General features: G+C 43.9%; 1 protein-coding gene across 1 annotated transcript in view; it reads right to left on the bottom strand.

The window, feature by feature from the left end:
- Nucleotides 1-5,888: 5,888 nt before the first annotated feature.
- Nucleotides 5,889-19,951, bottom strand: part of LOC132379805 (general transcription factor II-I repeat domain-containing protein 2-like) — a 100,233-nt gene continuing 86,170 nt past the window's right edge. The window contains exons 3-4 of the mRNA XM_059948088.1: nucleotides 6,098-6,866; nucleotides 5,889-6,012 (exon numbers count right to left, since the gene is read on the bottom strand). Coding sequence (XP_059804071.1) covers nucleotides 6,102-6,866 — 765 coding nt within the window. The 3' untranslated portion in view covers nucleotides 5,889-6,012; nucleotides 6,098-6,101. The remainder of the gene's footprint in view (nucleotides 6,013-6,097; nucleotides 6,867-19,951) is intronic.

The following is a 19,951-nucleotide window of genomic DNA, read 5'->3' as shown; positions in this document are numbered from 1 at the left end:
TAAGATGATTAGAGGATTGATCATGTGGATGGTCAGAGGCTTTTTCCCAGAGCTGAAATGGCTAGCACGAGAGGACATAGTTTTAAGGTGTTTGGAAGCAGGTACAGAGGAGATGTCAGGGGTAAGTTTTTTATGCAGAGAGTGGTGAGTGCATGGAATGGGCTGCTGGCGACGGTGGTGAATGCAGATACAATAGGGTCTTTCAAGAGACTCCGGCACAGTCACATGGACTTCAGAAAAATAGAGGGTGTGGACAAGTTCGATACAGCTTTGTGGGCCGAAGTTCCTATATTGTGCTGTAGGTTTTCTATGAAGCTGAAAGGTAGATCAGTCACCTGGACCAGATGGTGCACAACCCAGGGTTCTGAAAGAGGTGGCTGAAGAAGTTGTGGAGGCATCAGTAATGATTGATGATGGCATCCATTTGTCTCGAAGGACAGTGGAGTAAGTGACCTCTGCAGAGCACAACCCTAGGCCCCAGTACCCCAGACTGAGATCCTGGGGTACTCAGCCATCAATGACCTCCCTCTTGGCCTCACCAGTGTAGACCAAAGGAAAGCAAAGCAATACGTTTGTCACCAGCTGGCGGGAGGATATTCAGTGACGTCCAGCAGACTAAGGGACTCCGCTCCAGATTCTCTGTCTGGGTTTAGACCCATAGCCTTCGTCTCTCCTGAGGCTACCCACAAGGCAGCGGGGCTGCTTACCCATAGCTAGGGGTTTGGCATCGGTAATGAGCTTTCAAGAATGGCTAGGTTCTGGAATGGTTCCGAAAGACTGAAAAATTGCAAATGTCACACCACTTTTCAACAAGGGGAGAGAGGCAGAAGAAAGGAAACTGTAGGCCAGTTAGTCTGACATCAGTGGTTGGGAAGATGTTGGAGTCCACTATTAAGGATGAGGTCTCAGGGTACTTGGAGGTACATGATAAAATAGACCACAGTCAGCATGGTTTCCTCGTGGGAATTCTGTCAGAATTCTTTGAAGAAATAACAAGCAGGATAGACAAAGGATGGTGCATACTTGGATTTTCAGGAAGTCTTTGACAAGGAATCACACATGAAGCTGCATAAAAAGCTACATACAGGCAAGACTCTAGCATGGATAAAGCAGTACCTGATTGGAAGGAGGCAAAGAGTGGGAAGAAAGGGAACTTTTTCTGGTTGCCTGTTGGTGACTAGTGCTGTTCCACAGAGGCCTGTATTGGGACTGATTCTTGTTACCTTTGCACATGATATGGAGATAGATGGAAGGGCAAGTAGTTGTGAGGAAGTAGAGAGGCTACAGAAGGACTTAGACAGATTAGGAGACTGGGTAAAGAAATGACAGATGGAATACAGTGTTGGGAAGTGTACGGCCATGCACTTTGGTAGAAGAAATGAAAGGGTTGACTGTTTTCTAAATGGAGAGAAAATACAAAAACTGAGGTGCAAAGGAACTTGGGAGTCCTTGTGCAGGATTCCCTAAAGGTTAGTTTGCAGGTTGAGTCTGCGGTGAGGAAGGCAAATGCAATGTTAGTGTTCAGTTCCAGAGGACTAGAATATAAAAGCAAGGATATAATGTAATAAAGCACTGGTGAGGCCTCACGGAGTATTGTGAACATTTTTGAGTCCTTTATCTTAAAATGGATGTGCTGAAACTGGAGAAGGTTGAAAGGACGTTCAGCAGCAGCCTATACTGCTATCTCAATGTTCTGACCTCCCATGACATTTCAGTGATGACACCAATGAGGAATCGGATTGTGCAGAGTGCGCACAACTTCCTGGTCACTCCCAGAGATATCAAAAATGCCAGGCCGGTTGGCAAGCTCCAAGAGCAGGAGCCCACCACCATGAAGAACCATAGTTTGAGTGCAGATGTGGATCACAACTCCGACAGGACCCCAGCCACCTTATAAAGGAAATGTAACACCTGGGAAAGGTTTCACTGCTAACTTAATGATCTTTCTGTAGAAGCAGTATTTGGGTTATGGTTAGAGATGTAAGCCGTCCAATGAAGGGACTGTGTTTTTTGTGTTGTGTGCCTGACACCAGTGTGTGAGCTGGGTCTTTGGTTTGCCAGGAGAAGATGTCGGAGAGAAGAAGTCATAGTACTTGACCCGGAGCAGGGCCAGGATCTGACGAAGGCTGGAGGGATCAAAGGAGGATCGGCGAAAGGGAAACCATGAGCTCCAACTTGTGCACGTTACACTGTTTCATTTAAATGGCCCTTTTCTTTATTGGGTGTTTCTCTACTAACCCTTTAGTCAAAATAAGAATTATAAAGCTGAAGCTAAATCATCTGATTTTATGTGGTCTATTGTCTGTAATTTCATGGTACTTATTTGTAACAGGGTAATAAATCACACAGCATCCCCACAAACAGGGGTTTTGGGGTGGGGGTCACACCTCAATCTCACACATATGGCGGGTCAGAGATGGTCTTCCCTAGACTTATGCAGCCAACAGAACCAGAGTGTTTCAGAAAGAAAAGATGTTAAAGAGAAGAAATTAAACTTTTGCAGATGAACCAAAAGAAGTCACCCTTTACCACTTTCTTTAGCTGCTCCAGGTAGCAGGGTAAGCAGCTTATTAGTTTTATTTTGTCCAGTTTTGATCAGTACTTCTTTCATGATTAGAAGTTCAAAACTGAACTGTGGAAAGTAAAGCTAGTTCTTAGAAAACTCGAGTTAAAGGATGTCAGAATAAAGAATATAGGGACTAACATTCTAAGGCAGGGATTCCAAACTTTTTCATACCATGGTCCAATACCATTAAGCAAGGAATCAGTGAACCCCAGACTGGGAATGCCTGTCCTAGCGGGAAGATTTGCCAGTGCTCCACGGAGGGGTTTAAACTAGAGTTGCGGGGGGTGGGAACCAGAATACCAGAACTGACAGTGGAGAGGATGTGGAGATAGATGTTGTTAAGACGTCAAAGTCAGAGATCAAAAAGTTGAGCATGGTGCAAGTAATGTTCTGAGCTGTGTATATTTCAACATAAGTACTGCAGGAAAAGCAGATGAACTTAGGGCTTGGATCAGCACTTGGAATTATGAATGTAGCCCTTTGTGAAATTTGTATGTGCCTGTCAGAATAAAAGGCAAAAGTAACAGGTCTAGGGAACCTTGGTTTTCAAGAGATATTGAGGCCCTAGTTAAAAAAGGAGGAGGTGCATAGCAGGTATAGGCAGGTAGGAAGAAATGGAGTGCTTATGAAGTATAAGAGAACATTTAAGAAAGAAATCAGAAGGGCTTTAAAAAGGCATGAAGTTGCTCTAGCAGACAAGGTGAAGGAGAATCCCAAGGGATTTTACAGATATGTTAAGAACAAAAGGATTGCAAAGGACAAAATTGGTTCTCTGGAAGATCATGTTGGTATTCTATGCATGGAACCAAAAGAGATGGGGAAGATCTTAACTGAATTTTTTGCATTCGTATTTATTCAGGAGATGGTCTATAGAAGTGAGGTAAAGTACCAGCAGGGCAATGAACATTAGAGGAGGAGGTTTTACGATCTTGAGGCAAATTAGGAAGGATAAATCCTTAGGGCCTGACATGGTGTGCCCTCGGACCCTGTTGGAGGTAACTGCAGAAACTTCAGGAGCCCCAGCAGAGATATTTATTTATTTGACTTATTTATCAAGATACAGAACAGAGTAGGCCCTTCCTGGCCCTCAAACCGCATTTCCCAGTAATCCCTTAATTTAATCCTGGTCTAATTATGGGACAATTTATAAGGATCAAGTAACCTACCAACCGGTGCATCTTTGGACTGTGGGAGGAAACCGGAGCACCCAGAGGAAACCTACGTGGTCACTGGGAGAATGTATAAACTCCCTACAGTCAGCAGTAGAGATTGAAACCTATACTGCAAATCATTGTGCTCACCTCTACCACACCATGCTGTGTCAAATGAGGTACTAGATGATCGGAGGAAAGCTAATGTAGTTCTGCTGTTTAAGACAATAATAAACCAGGAAATTATAGGTTAGCAAGTCTGACACCAGTTGTGGGAAAGTTATTGGAAGGTATTCCAAGGGGCCAGACATATGAATATTTGGATAGATATGGACTGATTAGGGATAATCAGCATGACTTTGTGGATGGTAGGTCATGTCTAACCAGTTTTTTTGAAGAAGTTACCAGGAAAGTTGATGAAGGCAAGGCAGTGGATGTTGTCTACATAGAGTTAGCAAGGCATTTGACAAGATCCCGCGTGGGAGGTTGGTCAGGAAGGTTTAGTTGCTCGGCATTCAAGCTGAGCTAGTAAATTGGATTAACTATTGGCCTCCACCTGATGGTAGAATGGAGGCCTGTGACTAGTAGAGTGCTGCAGGGGTCAGTGCTGGGTTTGTCATCTATAACAGTGAAGAAGGTGACAAACAATGTGAACAAAGGCACCATCCTTCAGACAGTTCATGCAAGTACCTTTTACTTCTTCCAAATATGATTCTGCTACCATTGGAACCTGTGACATACATTTTAATGGTGTGTTTTCAGGCCAACTGAATGATCTGGTGCTTTGTTCTCTCTGAGGGAGTTTGGTGAGGTCTGGAGTGGAGTGTGCAACCTAGAGGCCCAGAAGCCTGAAGACAGGGTGCAAGCCCATGATCACGTATTGATGCACCATCAATAACTCTAGGATACTGGAAGTGAATGCTAGGCTTTAATTAACAGCAAAAAGGGAGCACAACATCTCGAAGACTGAGGGAGGAGCAGTGCCTCCAATCGCCTTTATACAGGGGTCTGTGGGAGGAGCCACAGGAGCAGTCAGCAGAGGGGCGTGTCCAGACAGGTATACATAGTTTACCTCTCTACGTCTCTAGCCAATCCTGTCAATTAAAACATCAAGCAAGAAATCAACAAGGATGTGAGTGGTAGGTGTGTGGGTACTCAGCACCATCTGCCTGAGTTTGACTGGTCCCTCTCTCATTCTCACTCGCTGCTCCCGGACAGAGGTGCCTGTGTTTAACTGGTCTCTATATCCCTCTCACTCAATGGTGCCAGGGTCTTTGGTCTTGGACAAGGTTTAATTAACACAGTTTGTGGATTGGACTCTGTAGTTCATGTTATGATGCTGTGATGAAGGCCCGTCACTGATTACAGACGGCACATGGCACGTTCAGTAAAACATTCAAAGGGTCATCCACACACATTATTCCCCTCTGTCACTGTGGTGAGTGCACGCATCACAATAAATCAATAGTCATAAATTTACACTTATCCCCAGCAGTAATAGGTATGAAAAAAAAGAAACACACTATGTCACAGTTTAATTATCTCAGGTCAATTTATTCATATTCGTCTTTCCAATAAGTGTTTTGCTGAAGTGTCATGATAATCTGGCGTTTCTCTCCTCCACAGTCACTGGGTCTGAAACAGAGCTGCTGCGTCGGGCTGTCTGATATAGAGGCAGCAGCAACCTGCACAGGTGTGCTGATGGTGGAGGATGCCATCTTTAACCGGGTCAAGGGTTACCTTACCTAATTACTCATCTTGTGGTAAAGTTTTGGGGTTTATTTAAGTTATTTAACCGGGAAATGGGGACTCCCATAATGAGGTGTATGTGTTTATTGTGAGAACTGGTAGTAGAGTTTCAGATTGTGTGAAATGGAAGATAATTGAGTTAATTAGTTTTTGGTTGGTCTAGGGCAGGGGTCAGCAACCTTTACCACTGAAAGAGCCACTTGGACCCGTTTCCCACAGAAAAGAAAACACTGGGAGCCGCAAAACCCGTTTGACATTTAAAATGAAATAACACTGCATACAACATTTTTTTTGCCTTTATGCTATGTATAAACAAACTATAATGTGTTGCATTTATGAAATTGATGAACTCCTGCAGAGAAAACGAAATTACATTTCTGCATGCAACAAAAACATTTTGAACTCCGAAAAAAAGACGTTGGGTTGAAGGTTACTTTTAAGTAAAATACTCAATGTCTATTTGAGTCCTTCTTGTATTTATGAAAAACGCCGAACTTAAATTTTCCGCCAGCAGCAAACCAAAAATAACGTCAGCCAGCTGTCATCCTGAAAAATGAAAGGACTATTTCACTGAACAATGAAAAAATATGAATATAAGTAAAATAATAGGCAATTAAAATATTTATCATACTTGGTTAATGGGATTTCTGCTCCTGGACCTCAGCGCACAGCGTCTGCATATCAGGGCTGTATGATGTCACCTTCATCTTTACACAGGATCGCAAGCTGTCATCTGTGAGGTTTTCAATATCACTCCATTTGTGTTTCTGAGCAAGAACGGCCTTCTGACGGGCAACATCTTCAAGGTCTGCTGTCAAGCGTCTAAACTTGGACACCCATATGTCTTTGTCGGCTATGTCGGCCAGTTCCATCTCAAGATCAGGTTGACTCACACCTGCCAATGCAGTCGTATTCAGTAGGGAAGGATCGATGCTTAAGGGAGTGACCGGGAAGGATAATGTGTTTTTTTCCTCTCTGAACTCACAGAAGCGTTTCCCAAACGATGTTTGCATTGCGATGATTGCAGAATGTAAATACTCCGAAATTATCATGTCGTGACCTTGTTTGAACTCTCTCAAATTGGGGAAGTGAGACAATGTGCCTTTCTGTAAATCTCTGGCAAGCACTGTCAACTTGCGCTCGAATGCCAAAACATCCTCCAACATGTGCAGGGCTGTACGTCCTTTCCCCTGAAGAGCTGTGTTCAGCGTGTTCAGGTGCGCTGTCATGTCTACCATGAAGTGTAGCTTTTCCAGCCACTCTGGCTGTTCCAGCTCAGGAAAGGTGAGCCCTTTGCTGCCCAGGAAAGTTTTCACTTCTTCCAGACACGCGACAAAGCGTTTCAGCACCTTCCGTCTGGACAGCCAGCGATAAAAACACGTTGTAGCGGTGTCAGTAAACTGCAGTCAAAGATAGCTTTATTCGAACTAAACAGCCTTGCTTTTAAGCCTCCCTCAACCCAGCCCCCATGGACGCAGATGCTGCAAAAGACGCGTACTCACAAACCCCCGTAGGCTATCTCCCTTAGCCGGAATGCTGGCTAATTGTGAGCCGTTTCGGATGTGGCAGGAAATGTACAAGATCACCATAATTACATTTCAAAAGCTAACAAACTAACATAAAATACATTTTAATTAAATACTGACCAATTATTTCCCAAAGCCACAGGGAGCCGCAGCACAGAGGTGAAAGAGCCACAAATGGCTCGAGAGCCGCAGGTTGCCGACCCCCGGTCTAGGGTGAGGGGGCTTAGTAACTGTAAACCACAGGTGACCAAGGCTTTGGGTTTTTTTCCTGTTTAGTCAAAGGGTGGCTGTTAACCAGACAGGTGACAACTGCAAGCTGTATATATACGTTGTATTTTTTCCTGTTTAGTCTAAGGGTGGCTGTTAACCAGACAGGTGACAACTGCAAGCTGTACATATACGTTGTATTTTTTCCTGTTTAGTCTAAGGGTGGCTGTTAACCAGACAGGTGACAACTGCAAGCTGTATATATACCTTGTATTTTTTCCTGTTTAGTCAAAGGGTGGCTGTTAACCAGACAGGTGACAACTGCAAGCTGTATATATACGTTGTATTTTTTCCTGTTTAGTCTAAGGGTGGCTGTTAACCAGACAGGTTACAACTGCAAGCTGTATATATACATTGTATTTTTTCCTGTTTAGTCAAAGGGTGGCTGTTAACCAGACAGGTGACAACTGCAAGCTGTATATATACATTGTATTTTTTCCTGTTTAGTCTAAGGGTGGCTGTTAACCAGACAGGTGACAACTGCAAGCTGTACATATACGTTGTATTTTTTCCTGTTTAGTCTAAGGGTGGCTGTTAACCAGACAGGTGACAACTGCAAGCTGTATATATACATTGTATTTTTTTTCATTCTTTTTCTTGTTTTGATGCGGACTTTCAGGTTTTTGTTTTTCCACTATTTTTGTAAATAAAAGCACCTCAATCTATTTTTGCGACTCATGCCTTCTGGTTATTCTTCTTAGACAGTTGACCCACGGTTACTTGTGACAAATGTGCTTCTGGTTTCTGGTTGCTGATTTGTTATTGCTATTTTGTGCAGTTTTGATCTGACAGGTTGGCTCTGTGGCCCACAGTCAACAAAGCTAAATTGAACTGATCTGAACTAAACTGGTCTGTTCCATTGACTGTGCTGCGAGGTTTTATATTCTGTGTATGTTGCTCATTTTTTGCCATTTGATGATTTGTTCTATGTTTTATGTGCTTTGGGTGTTTGATGTTTTATTTTGAGTGGGTTCCATGGTGTTTCATGGCTGTCTGTGAGAAGATGATTCTCAGGATTATGCGCCCCATTCATACTTTGAATCTTTGATCTGGATGATAATGTAGTTAACTGGACCAGCAAATTTGCAGGTTACAGCAAAGAAGACTATCACAGCTTACAGAGGTATTATCTAAGATGGTGATGTGACGCAGCTTGCAGCAGCCACTCCAGAGCTGATTATCTGTTATTTGTGAAGTGGGTGTCAGAGGTTCGACAGACTCGGAGTCCGCTGCGGTCGGAGCGCTTTCACTGTCTGCGAGCTGGGTTCGATGGAGTGTTTGTGTGCTGCATCTGTGAGGCTGAGGCAGGCAGCGCCATGGAAGTCCATAGCGGGGGTATTCCCTTCTGCCTCCTGCGTGGGATGACAAGTCTATCGGGACCCTGAGGACTTGTGGAAACTGTGGTGGTTTCTTTTGAACTTATAGTCTTTTAACATCTTTGGACTAATTTTACTGTGCCCATGGTCTGTTTTTTTTTATCAATTATGTTATTGTTTGCACTGTTGCAACTATATGTTGTAATTATGTGGTTTTGTGCAGGTCTTGTAGCTTTAGTTTTTGGTCTTGTTTTGCCTGGTGGGATTGGAGTTCCTTTCCAGGAAACACACTAAGATGGTAGCATGATATTAATATTAATATTAATATGCAGCAGCCTCTCCGGGCTCTGGATTGGGGATTGCCAAACATTATGTGGATTTTCTGGTGTAGTCTGTTTTGTCGTGTGCTTTCGTGATATCATTCTGGAGGAACGTTGGCTACGGTCAATCATGGAAAACCCTGAACATCCTCTGCACAGCACCATCCAGAGACAGAGAAGCAGCTTCAGCGGCAGGTTGCTGTCAATGCAATGCTCCTCAGACAGGATGAAGAGATCATTACTCCCCAATGCCATTCGGCTCTACAATTCAACCACCAGGGGCAAGACATGTTAAAGTGCTGGGGTTAGGACTGAGCTTAAGTTACCACTCAATGCACTTTAGTAAACTATTTAAGAACTTTTTAAAAGCTATTTATTAATGCTTTTTGGGAGGGTGATTTTAGATGCATATCATACTTATACTGAGTTAAATATTGTATGTAATTAGTTTTGCTACAATAATTGTATGACACGCTGGAAAAATGTTGAATTTCCCCTTGGGGATGAATAAAGTATCTATCTATCTATCTATTGCATTTGTGGTTTCTAAATGACAATAAACTGAATCTGAATTTTGACCAGCTGGAAAACTGGGCTGGAAATGGCAGATGGAACTTAATGCAGACAAATGCAAGGTGTTGCACTTAGTAGGACCAACCAGGTAAGTCAACCAGTGAATGGTAGGCACTGAGGAGTGTGGTCGAACAAAGGGATCTGGGAATACTTGTCCATAATTCATTGTAAGTGGCATCACAGGTAGACAGGGTTGTAAAGAAAGCTTTTGGAACATTGGCCTTCATAAATCAATGTATTGAGTACAGAAGATGGGAAATTATATTGAAGGGTCTCGGCCCGAAACGTCGACAGCGCTTCTCCTTATAGATGCTGCCTAGCCTGCTGTGTTCTACCAGCATTTTGTGTAAGTTATATTGAAGTTGTGTAAAACATGGTGAGGCTTGATTTGGAGTATTGTGTGCAGTTTTGGTCACCTCCCCTCAGGAAAGATGTAAATACGGTTTTCAAGCACAGAGAAAACAACAAGGATGTTGCAGGTCTGGAGGACTTGAGTTATATGGAAAGATTGAATAGGTTTGGGCTTTATTCCTTGGAAGACTGAGACGTGATTTGATAGAGGTATATAAAATTATGAAGGACATAGATAGGGTAAATGCAAGCAGGCTTTTTCCACTGAGTGGGACTACAACCAGAGGTCATGGGTTAAGGGTGAAAGATGAAACATTTAAGGAAACATGAAGGGAAACTTCGTCATTCAGAGGGTGGTGAGAGTGTGGAATGAGCTGCTAACTGAAGTGGTGCATGTGAGCTCTATTTCAACATTTAAAAGATGTACATAGACAGCAAGGGTATGGTCAACACAAAGTACACTGCAGATGCTGTGGTCAAACCAACACATACAAAAGCTGGATGAACTCAGCAGGTCGGGCAGCATCCGTTGAAATGAGCAGCCAACGTTTCGGGCCAACACCCTTCATCAGGACTGAAGAAGGAGGTTATAGGGGCCCTATAAATAAGATGGGGGGAGGATGGAAGGTGTCAGGTGAAAAACCAATTAGAGGAAAGATCAAGGGTTGGGGGAGGGGAAGCAGGGAGGGGAAAGGCAGGAAAGGTGAAGAAGGAATGTAAGGGGAAAGCACTATGGGTAATAGAAGAAGGCAGAATCATGAGAGAGGTGATAGGCAGCTGGAAGAGGAGGCAGAGTGAAAGTGGGATGGGGGAAGGGAGAGGGAGGGAATTACCGGAAGTTGGAGAATTCGATGTTCATGTCAAGGGACTGGAGACTACCCAGACAGTATATGAGGTGTTGCTCCTCCAACCTGAGTTTGGCCTCATCATGGCAGTAGAGAAGGCCATGTATAGACTTATCAGAATGGGAATGTGAAGCAGAGTTGAAGTGGGTGGCAACTGGGAGATCCTATCTGATGTAGCGGACGGAGTGGAGGTGCTCGATGAAGTGGTCTCCCAATCTGCGTCAGGTCTCGCCGATGTAGAGGAGGCCGCACCGGGAGCACCAGATGCAATAGATGACCCCCAACAGACTTCCAAGTGATGTGTTGCCTCACCTGGAAAGACTGTTTGGGGCCCTGAATGGTGGTAAGAGAGAAGGTGTAGGGACAGGTGTAGCACCTATGCTTGCAGGGATAAGTGCCAGGGGGGACATCCTTGGGGAGGGACGTGTGGACCAGGTAGACACAGAGGGAACGATCCCTGTGAAAAGCAGAGAAGGGGTAGAGAAGGAAAGATGTGCGTGGTGGGGGGTCCTGTTGAAGGTGGCGGAAGTTGCGGAGGATGATATGCTGGATCCGGAGGCTGCTGGGGTGGTAGGTGAGGACAAGGGGAACATGGTCCCTGTTGTGGTGATGGAAGGATGGGGTGAGGGCCGAAGTGCGGGAAATGGAGGAGATGCGGGTGAGGGCATCATTGATGACAGCAGAAGGGAAACCACGATTCTTAAAGAAAGAGGACATTTGAGATGTCCTGGAATGGAAAGCCTCATCCTGGGAGCAGATGTGGCAGAGACGGAGGAACTGGGAATAGGGAATGGCATTTTTCCATTTGGCAGGGTGGGAAGAGGTATAGTCAAGGTAGTTATGGGTGTCAGTGGGTTTATAGAAGATGTCAGTGGACAGTCTGTCTCCAGAGATGGAGACTGAGAGATTAAGAAAGGAGAGCTAAGTGTCTGAGATGGACCAAGTGAATTTGAGGGCTTGGTGAAAGTTAGAGGCAAAGTCGATGAAATTGACGAGCTCAGCACGGGTGAAAGAAGCAGCACCAATGTAGTCGTCACTGTAGTGAAGGAAAAGTTGGGGAGCAGTACCAGTATAGATTTGGAGCATAGACTGTTCCACATAACCCACGAAGATGCTTACGGACTTAAAATATATTAACAAACAACTTAGTGAGTTCTATTCAGAAATGTACACCTCCAAATCAACAGCTACACAGGAAGATTTTTTGATCTGCTTTATTTCCCACAATTAGATGCAGCTTTCAGGGAGAATTTGGATTTGGAATTTTCGTTATCTGAGTTACAGGATGCCATCAAAGGATCTCCCACCGGTAAGGCAGCTGGACCGGACGGGTTCGGGCCAGAGTTCTACAAGGCCTTCCGAGATATCCTTCCCCGACTTTGCTGAGAATGGTTCAGGATACCTTTTAAAACAAGAGGCTCCCACCCTCTCTCAGTGAAGCAAATATGTGTTCTATTAAAACAAGATAAAGATGAAACGGATCCTGGAAGCTAGAGGCCTATTGCACTACTAAATTATGATCTGAAAATAATTACAAAAGTGTTAGCGAATCAGCTCGGTAAGCATATAGCAAATATCATTCACCCGGACCAAAGGGGATTTATCCCGGGCATGTACTCCTTTTGTAATGTCTGCAAAATTCTCAATATTTTGTATGCCGATTATGGGAAAGATGATAGAGCTGCTATACTGTCTCTAGATGCCCACAAGGCATTCAATATGATAGAGTGGCCCTATCTAATTGCAACACTCAAGAAGTTTGGATTCGGCGACACTTTTATAGAATGGGTTAAAATATTATATACCAATCCAAAATCCTCCATTTTCACAAATGGAGATAAATCCAATCCGATCTCTCTGCAATGTGGTGTTCACCAAGGGGACCCACTGTCCCCCACTGCTGTTTAACCTAGCGCTGGCCCCCCTGGCAATTGGCATTAGGGGCCACCCACACATTAAAGGTATTAAGTTGGGCAATATTGAGACCAGTGTGACCCTGTATGTGGACGACATCCTTGTTTGTTTAGCCGACCCAGCAGTCTCTATTCCCATCCTACTAGAATATATAAATTCCTTCGGGAGCATTTCTGGGTATACCATAAATTGGAGAAAGAGCAAATTCATGCCTTTAGTGGATCAATTTACTGAAGACTTCCTGAAGAAGTTGTCTTTTAGAGTAGAGAAGGACCGTTTCACCTATTTGGGGATTAAACTGACTAAGAACCCAAAGCATCTTTTCAAATTTAACTTTACAGAATCCTTAGAAAAACTCAGAACAAATATCAAGTCCTGGAGGATACTGCCCTTATCCATGACTGGACGGGTAAATGCGATCAAAATGGTGACCCTACCCAGATTTCTATATCTGTTTCAAGACCTGCCTATATACTTAAATGCATCTTTTTTTTAAGAAACTTGACTCTATCATATCGCCCTTCATGTGGAGCTATAAATCACACAGGATATCTAAGGCTCACCTACACAAACCTCTTAGGAAGGGAGGTGTTGGTCTGTCAATTTTCAAACATGACTATTGGGCAGCTAACTTCAGGGCCGTTGCACACTGGAAATGTGGAGGTGCTGCGACCAAAGAACAACCTTCATGGCTACAGCTGGAAGTTTCTATTGTTAAATATTCTTCACTTCCTGCTCTTCTGCTTTCCACTTATGCCTCAACAGACAAGCCAATCCAACAAAACTTTACCTTAAAGAATTCTTTACGATTATTAAACCAGATAAAAGTGGCTCACCAAATTCCCAGAGTTTCCATACACGCTCCCATTTGTCAAAACCACTCATTTAAGCCTGGACAATTAAATGGGGTGTTTGCAGTCTGGAGAGAGAGGGGTATCAAAACTTTCTTAGATCTATACATCGATGGCCAGTTTGCATCATTCACACAATTAAACACTAAATTTAACCTTCTAAATTCATTTTTTTCGCTATCTCCAAGTTAGACACCCACACAAGTTAGTGCCCACACTTCGAGTCTATTTCCACCACCCATCCCTTTCTTGAGAACCTCTTGCTCTCTCCAGACTCCAAACAGTTAATATCAAAATTTGTGAATTGCTCTACTCCTTTGGTTTCTACAGATTTTATTAGGGAAGCCTGGGCTAGGGACTTGAACTCAGAGATATCAGCGGAACTTTGGGAGGAGGCAATGTCCCGGGTTCACTGTTGCTCTATTAATTCATATAACCATATAACAATCACAGCACGGAAACAGGCCATCTCGGCCCTCCTAGTCCGTGCTGAACTCTTAATCTCACCTAGTCCCACCTACCCGCACTCTGCCCATAACCCTCCACTCCTTTCCTGTCCATATACCTATCCAATTTTACCTTAAATGACACAACTGAACTGGCCTCTACTACTTCTACAGGAAGCTCATTCACACAGCTATCACTCTCTGAGTAAAGAAATACCCCCCCATGTTTCCCTTAAACTTCTGCCCCCTAACTCTCAAATCACGTCCTCTCATTTGAATCTCCCCTACTCTCAATGGAAACAGCCTATTCATGTCAACTCTATCTATCCCTCTCAAAATTTTAAATACTTCGATTAAATCCCCCCTCAACCTTCTACGCTCCAATGAATAGAGACCTAACTTGTTCATCCATGTTCATGCTACAGGTTAATCCAGTACAAGGTGATGCATAGATTGCACCATTCAAAAACAAAACAGAAACAAAAACAAAACAAAACAGAAACAAAACTGAATCACATCTTCCCATCTGTGTCTCCTGATTGCGACAGGTGCCGCTCTGCTGAGGGCTCACTAGCACATCTTTTCTGGTTTTTGCCCTACATTATACAACTTTTGGACTGCAATTTTTGAGTGGCTCTCAAAAACCTATTCTAGACACATTCAGCCCAATCCTGACCTCGCCATCTGATGCACCATCAATAACTCACACTGAGACGTAAGGCGAGATATCGGCTTTTATTGACTGGAAGAAGGAACCAGGAGTGAGTGTCTATCATACAATGTCTTGGAGACTGAGGCCGAGCGTCAGGCCGCAGATCTCCTTTATACAGGGGCCTGTGGGAGGAGCCACAGGAGCAGTCAGCAGGGGCGTGTCCCGACAGGCACATAGTTCACCACACCATCTTTGAATGTTCTGCAGTGACTCTTGAGTTGCCGCACGACATGCGGATTGCTCTGCATCTAGGAATGGTGGTGGCTAAGAAACTTATTCTTCTGACCTGGAAGTCTACTACTCCACCTACCTTTGCACACTGGCTCAAAGAGATGTTGTCTATTATACAAATGGAAAGACTGTGTCTGCACAATCCCAATACACAGAATATATTTGAGAGAATAAGGGGACCTTTCTTGGCTCAGTGTCATATTACCTCACATACATAGTGACCTTGACCTGTCTTGCCCATGAGTGGGTGTGGTGCCTAACCGGACTCCTTTATTCATTTTATTTTACATTGCTTCCGTGATACCATTATTGTGTCAACGTTTTTTTTGAAAGTCTGTTTATGTAAATTGTCTGGCAGCCTTTCTGTTTTTGTTTTTGATTTGCTTTGTCTGTGCTCCACCAGGAGCTGCATCTCGTTTGTATTGTTTTGTACATCTTCAATATGTTTTGTCTTTGTAAAACTGAAAATTTTAAATAAAGTATTCAAAAGAATAAAGTAGCGGAGGGCTTTGAGGCCTTCTTGATGGGGAATGGAAGTGTATAAAGATTGGACATCCATGGTGAAAATGAAGCAGTTGGGACCGGGGAACTGGAAGTTATTGAACAAATGGAGGGCATGGGTGTATCCTGGATGTAGGTGGGGAGGGACTGAACTATGGGTGACAAAATGGAGTCCAGGTAGGCAGATACAAGTTCGGTGAAGCAGGAGCAGGCCGAGAACAGTCTGGCTTGTGGCTCTTAGGGAGGAGGTAAAACCGAGCAGTGCGGGGTGTTTTTTGGCTGAGGATGGAAGGTCTCCGGAGTTGATAAGGGCGGTGATGGTACAGGAGACAATGGTTTGATGTTTTTTGGTGGGGTCCTTTTCCAGAGGTAACTAAGAGTAGGTGTATGGTCCAGCTGCAGGTCAATGGGACTAGGCTTTTACATGTGGTTTTACATGGACTAGATGGGGCCAAAGGACATGTTTTCTATGACTCTATAAGAGGCAGAGAGTCGAAAACGGAGCTCAGTGCATAATATAAACCAGTCTCTCCTCCATTGACTCTGGCTACTCTTTCTGCTACCTCAGGAAAACAAACAGCACAATCAAAGACCCCAGCCATCCTGACCATTCCCCCTCCCCTTTCAGGCAGAATATGCCAAAGTTTGAAAACACGCACCAACAGGCTCAAAGGGAGCTTCTATCCTGTTATAAGACTCTTGTGTGACAAAGATAAGGTCTTGATCTCACAATCTACCTCATAGTCGCCATTGCACTTCGTAAGCGGCACTGCACTTTCTGTCAACCACATTCTGCATTCTGTTACTGCCCTTCCCTCTGTACTACCTCAACGTACTCTTGTTTGGAATGATCTGTCTGATTAACATAGAAAACAAAGGATTTGACTGTATTCTGATACATGAAATGATAATAAATCAGTTACAAAAAGCTGAAAATATATCTCATTGTCATGGTAATTAACTTCCTGTACATGAATGTACATTACATTACTATGTAATTTGTTTACCATTTTGTTCCTTCTCAGTGCCTGGAAGAGGATGGATTACACCCCAGCAAAGTAACAATTCCTCTTTGTACTGTAACAGATGGTATATATACAATCGCAGCAGCATTTATTGTCTACCCCGAACAGCCATATGAACAGAATGGCTTACTAGACCACTTCAAAGTCCAGCAAATAGTCAATTAAATTATGGGCTTGGAATTATATAGGCTAGAGTATTAAATCTCCTTTTACATTCTCTCAAGTCTGGTGAAGTGAGAGAAAAAATCTTCACTGTAGCCTGATCTGAAACCACATTTTACCTGATCCACTACCACTCATTTTCACTTTACACAACACATTTTGGCATTTACTTATTCCTGGCTTCTTACCAATACTAATTTGTTCTTTTTGCTGTTTCCTCCTTTCTCTTCTGTCCCTCCCTCTTCGACTGTTTCCAACCTGGTGTTCTCGAACCCCTCAGTAAATGGTAAGGTTCACGGCATAAAAAAGCTTGGGCACCCCTGGTTAAACCCTGTTGTATTCTGAAATGTTTCACAGTTATGATGCAATGTTACCAATATAAAGTATTAATTCTGCTCTCTGTACCTGCTTCCTTTCTGAATCATTACTACATTAAGTCATGGGTAAAGAATGCTGAGTCGGAGGAGGTAGTCCTCTGCCAAAAGCAGAAAACTTCAGAATGATTAATAACTTCTAAGTGAAGAGAAGCAGAAATGCTTCAACAAAACATTTCCCAATCTATATGTGTTGTTTGCAAATGCATTTTACCCTGCTACTTTCCCCCTCCCCCAGCTTCCTTCCCAGCAATGGACAAAACATCTCTTTCCACTGGTCCACCTTTCCTCTAATTTCCTCCCCCTCCTCCTCCCCCACCACATTCAGGCACTCACTCCTTCCAAAGCCTTCCCTTGCTCTCCAGCCCTAATAAAATCCCACTGTATCACTGACAATGGGCCAGTAGTGGAACACCTCGCTGCATTGGTGAACTCTTTATGGAGTCTAACTGAGCAGCAGTAAAACTTCCACCAACTTCCCAGTGTTTGAGCTGGAAAATCTGCCAACTAAATACGTCATATTGGCCTGCTACTATTACAGTGAGCCCAGTACAGTGGAATAATTTGATTTATTGATTTGAATTACTTTGAATTGTTTGTGTGTTAGCATGTGTTCAAAGTTATATTCCTTTTTTAACCTTTTTATGGTCTGTATATTAATATTAGTTCAATTTCTGAATAGGACTGCCCTGACCTATTCACATCATGTTTTACTTAACTTGCATTCACATTTATTTCAACTGTACTGTGGATGAAGGGAAGGCAGTGGATGTTGTATATGTGGACTTCAGTAAGGCCTTTGACAAGGTCCCGCATGGGAGGTTAGTTAGGAAGATTCAGTCGCTAGGTATACATGGAGAGGTAGTAAATTGGATTAGACATTGGCTCAATGGAAGAAGCCAGAGAGTGGTAGTGGAGGATTGCTACTCTGAGTGGAGGCCTGTGACTAGTGGCGTGCCACAAGGATCAGTGCTGGGTCCATTGTTATTTGTCATCTATATCAATGATCTGGATGATAATGTGGCAAATTGGATGAGCAAATTTGCTGATGATACAAAGATTGGAGGTGTAGTGGACAGTGAGGAAGGTTTTCAAAGCTTGCAGAGGGATTTGGACCAGTTGGAGGAATGGGCTGAAAAATGGCAGATGAAGTTTAATGTGGACAAGTGTGAGGTATTGCACTTTGGAAGGTCAAACTAAGGTAGAACTTACAAGGTTAATGGTAGGACACTGAGGAGTGCAGTAGAGCAGAGGGATCTGGGTGTACAGATACATAATTCCCTAAAAGTGGCATCACAGGTGGATAGGGTCATAAAGAGAGCTTTTGTACATCAGCCTTTATAAATCAAAGTATTGAGTAGAAGAGTTGGAATGTAATGGTGAGGTTGTATAAGACATTGGTGAGACTGAATTTGGAGTATTGTGTGCAGTTTTGGTCACCTAATTACAGTAAGGATAGTAATAAGGTTGAAAATGTGCAGAGAAGGTTTACAAGGATGTTGCCAGGACTTGAGAAACTGAGTTACAGAGAAAGGTTGAATAGGTTAGGACGTTATTCCCTGGAGCATAGAAGAATGAGGGTTGATTTGATAGAGGTGTATAAAATTATGATGGGTATAGATAGAGTGAATGCAAGCAGGCTTTTTCCACTGAGGCCAGGGGAGGAAAAAACCAGAGCTCATAGGTTAAGGGTGAAGGGGGAAAAGTTTAAAGGGAACATTAGGGGATTGCACTATTCCTCTTCCCACCCTGTCTCTTGCAAAAATTCTATCCCCTTCTCACAATTCCTCCATCTCTGCCGCATCTGCTCTCAGGATGAGGCTTTTCATTCCAGGACAAAGGAGATGTCTTCCTTTTTTAAACAAAGGGGCTTCCCTTCTTCCACCATCAACTCTGCTCTCAAATGCATCTCTCCCATTTCCCGCACATCTGCCCTCACCCCATCCGCCCACCACCCCACTCGGGATAGGGTTCCCCTTGTCCTCACCTACCACCCCACTAGCCTCCAGGTCCAATGTATAATTCTCCGTAACTTCCGCCACCTCCGACGGGATCCCACTACCAAGCACATCTTTCCCTCCCCCCCTCCTTCTGCCTTTCGCAGGGATCGCTCCCTACGCGACTCCCTTGTCCACTCGTTCCCCCCCCATCCCTTCCCACCGAACTCCCTCCAGGCACTTATCCTTGTAAGCGGAACAAGTGCTACACCTGCCCTTACACTTGCTCCCTCGCCACTATTCAGGGCCACAGACAGTCCTTCCAGGTGAGGCGACTGTTCAACTGTGAGTCGATTGGTGTGGTATACTGCATCCTGTGCTCCCGGTGTGGCCTTTTATATATTGGTGAGACCCAACTCAGACTGGGAGACCATTTCGCTGGAAAAAGCAGGATCTCCCAGTGGCCACACATTTTAATTCCACATCCCATTCCCATTCTGATATGTCTATCCATGGCCTCCTCTACTGTCAAGATGAATCCAAACTCAGGTTGGAGGAACAACACCTTATATACCGGCTGGGTAGCCTCCAACCTGATGGCATGAACATTGACTTCTCTAACTCCCGTTAATGCCCCTCCTCCCCTTCTTACCCCATCCCTGACATATTTAGTTGTTTGCCTGTTCTCCATCTCCCTTTGGTGCTTCCCCCCCCCCCTTTCTTTCTCCTGAAGCCTCCCGTCCCATGATCCTTTCCCTTCTCCAGCTCTGTATCACTTTCGTCAATCACCTTTCCAGCTCTTAGCTTCATCCCACCCCCTCTGGTCTTCTCCTATCATTCAGATTTCCCCCTCCCCCCACTACTTTCAAATCTCTTATTATCTTTCCTTTCGGTTAGTCCTGATGAAGGGTCTTGGCTCGAGACGTCGACAGTGCTTCTCCTTATAGATGCTGCCTGGCCTGCTGTGTTCCACCAGCATTTTGTGTGTATTGTTGTTTGAACTTCCTGTTAAGATGGCAGAAGTGAACACCGATTCCTTGGGCAACATCTTCCAGCTAGTCAATCATTTCATCTTTTCTGTGTCTTCCACTCATTCTTTTTATCTTTAATTTTGTGAAACTGTTGGAGTCTGTA

The sequence above is a fragment of the Hypanus sabinus genome, chromosome 22 (assembly GCF_030144855.1).
Source record: "Hypanus sabinus isolate sHypSab1 chromosome 22, sHypSab1.hap1, whole genome shotgun sequence".
Classification (NCBI taxonomy): Eukaryota; Metazoa; Chordata; class Chondrichthyes; order Myliobatiformes; family Dasyatidae; genus Hypanus; species Hypanus sabinus.
The sequence above is the reverse complement of the archived record's forward strand: the minus strand, read 5'-3'. Positions and strand labels throughout refer to the sequence as shown.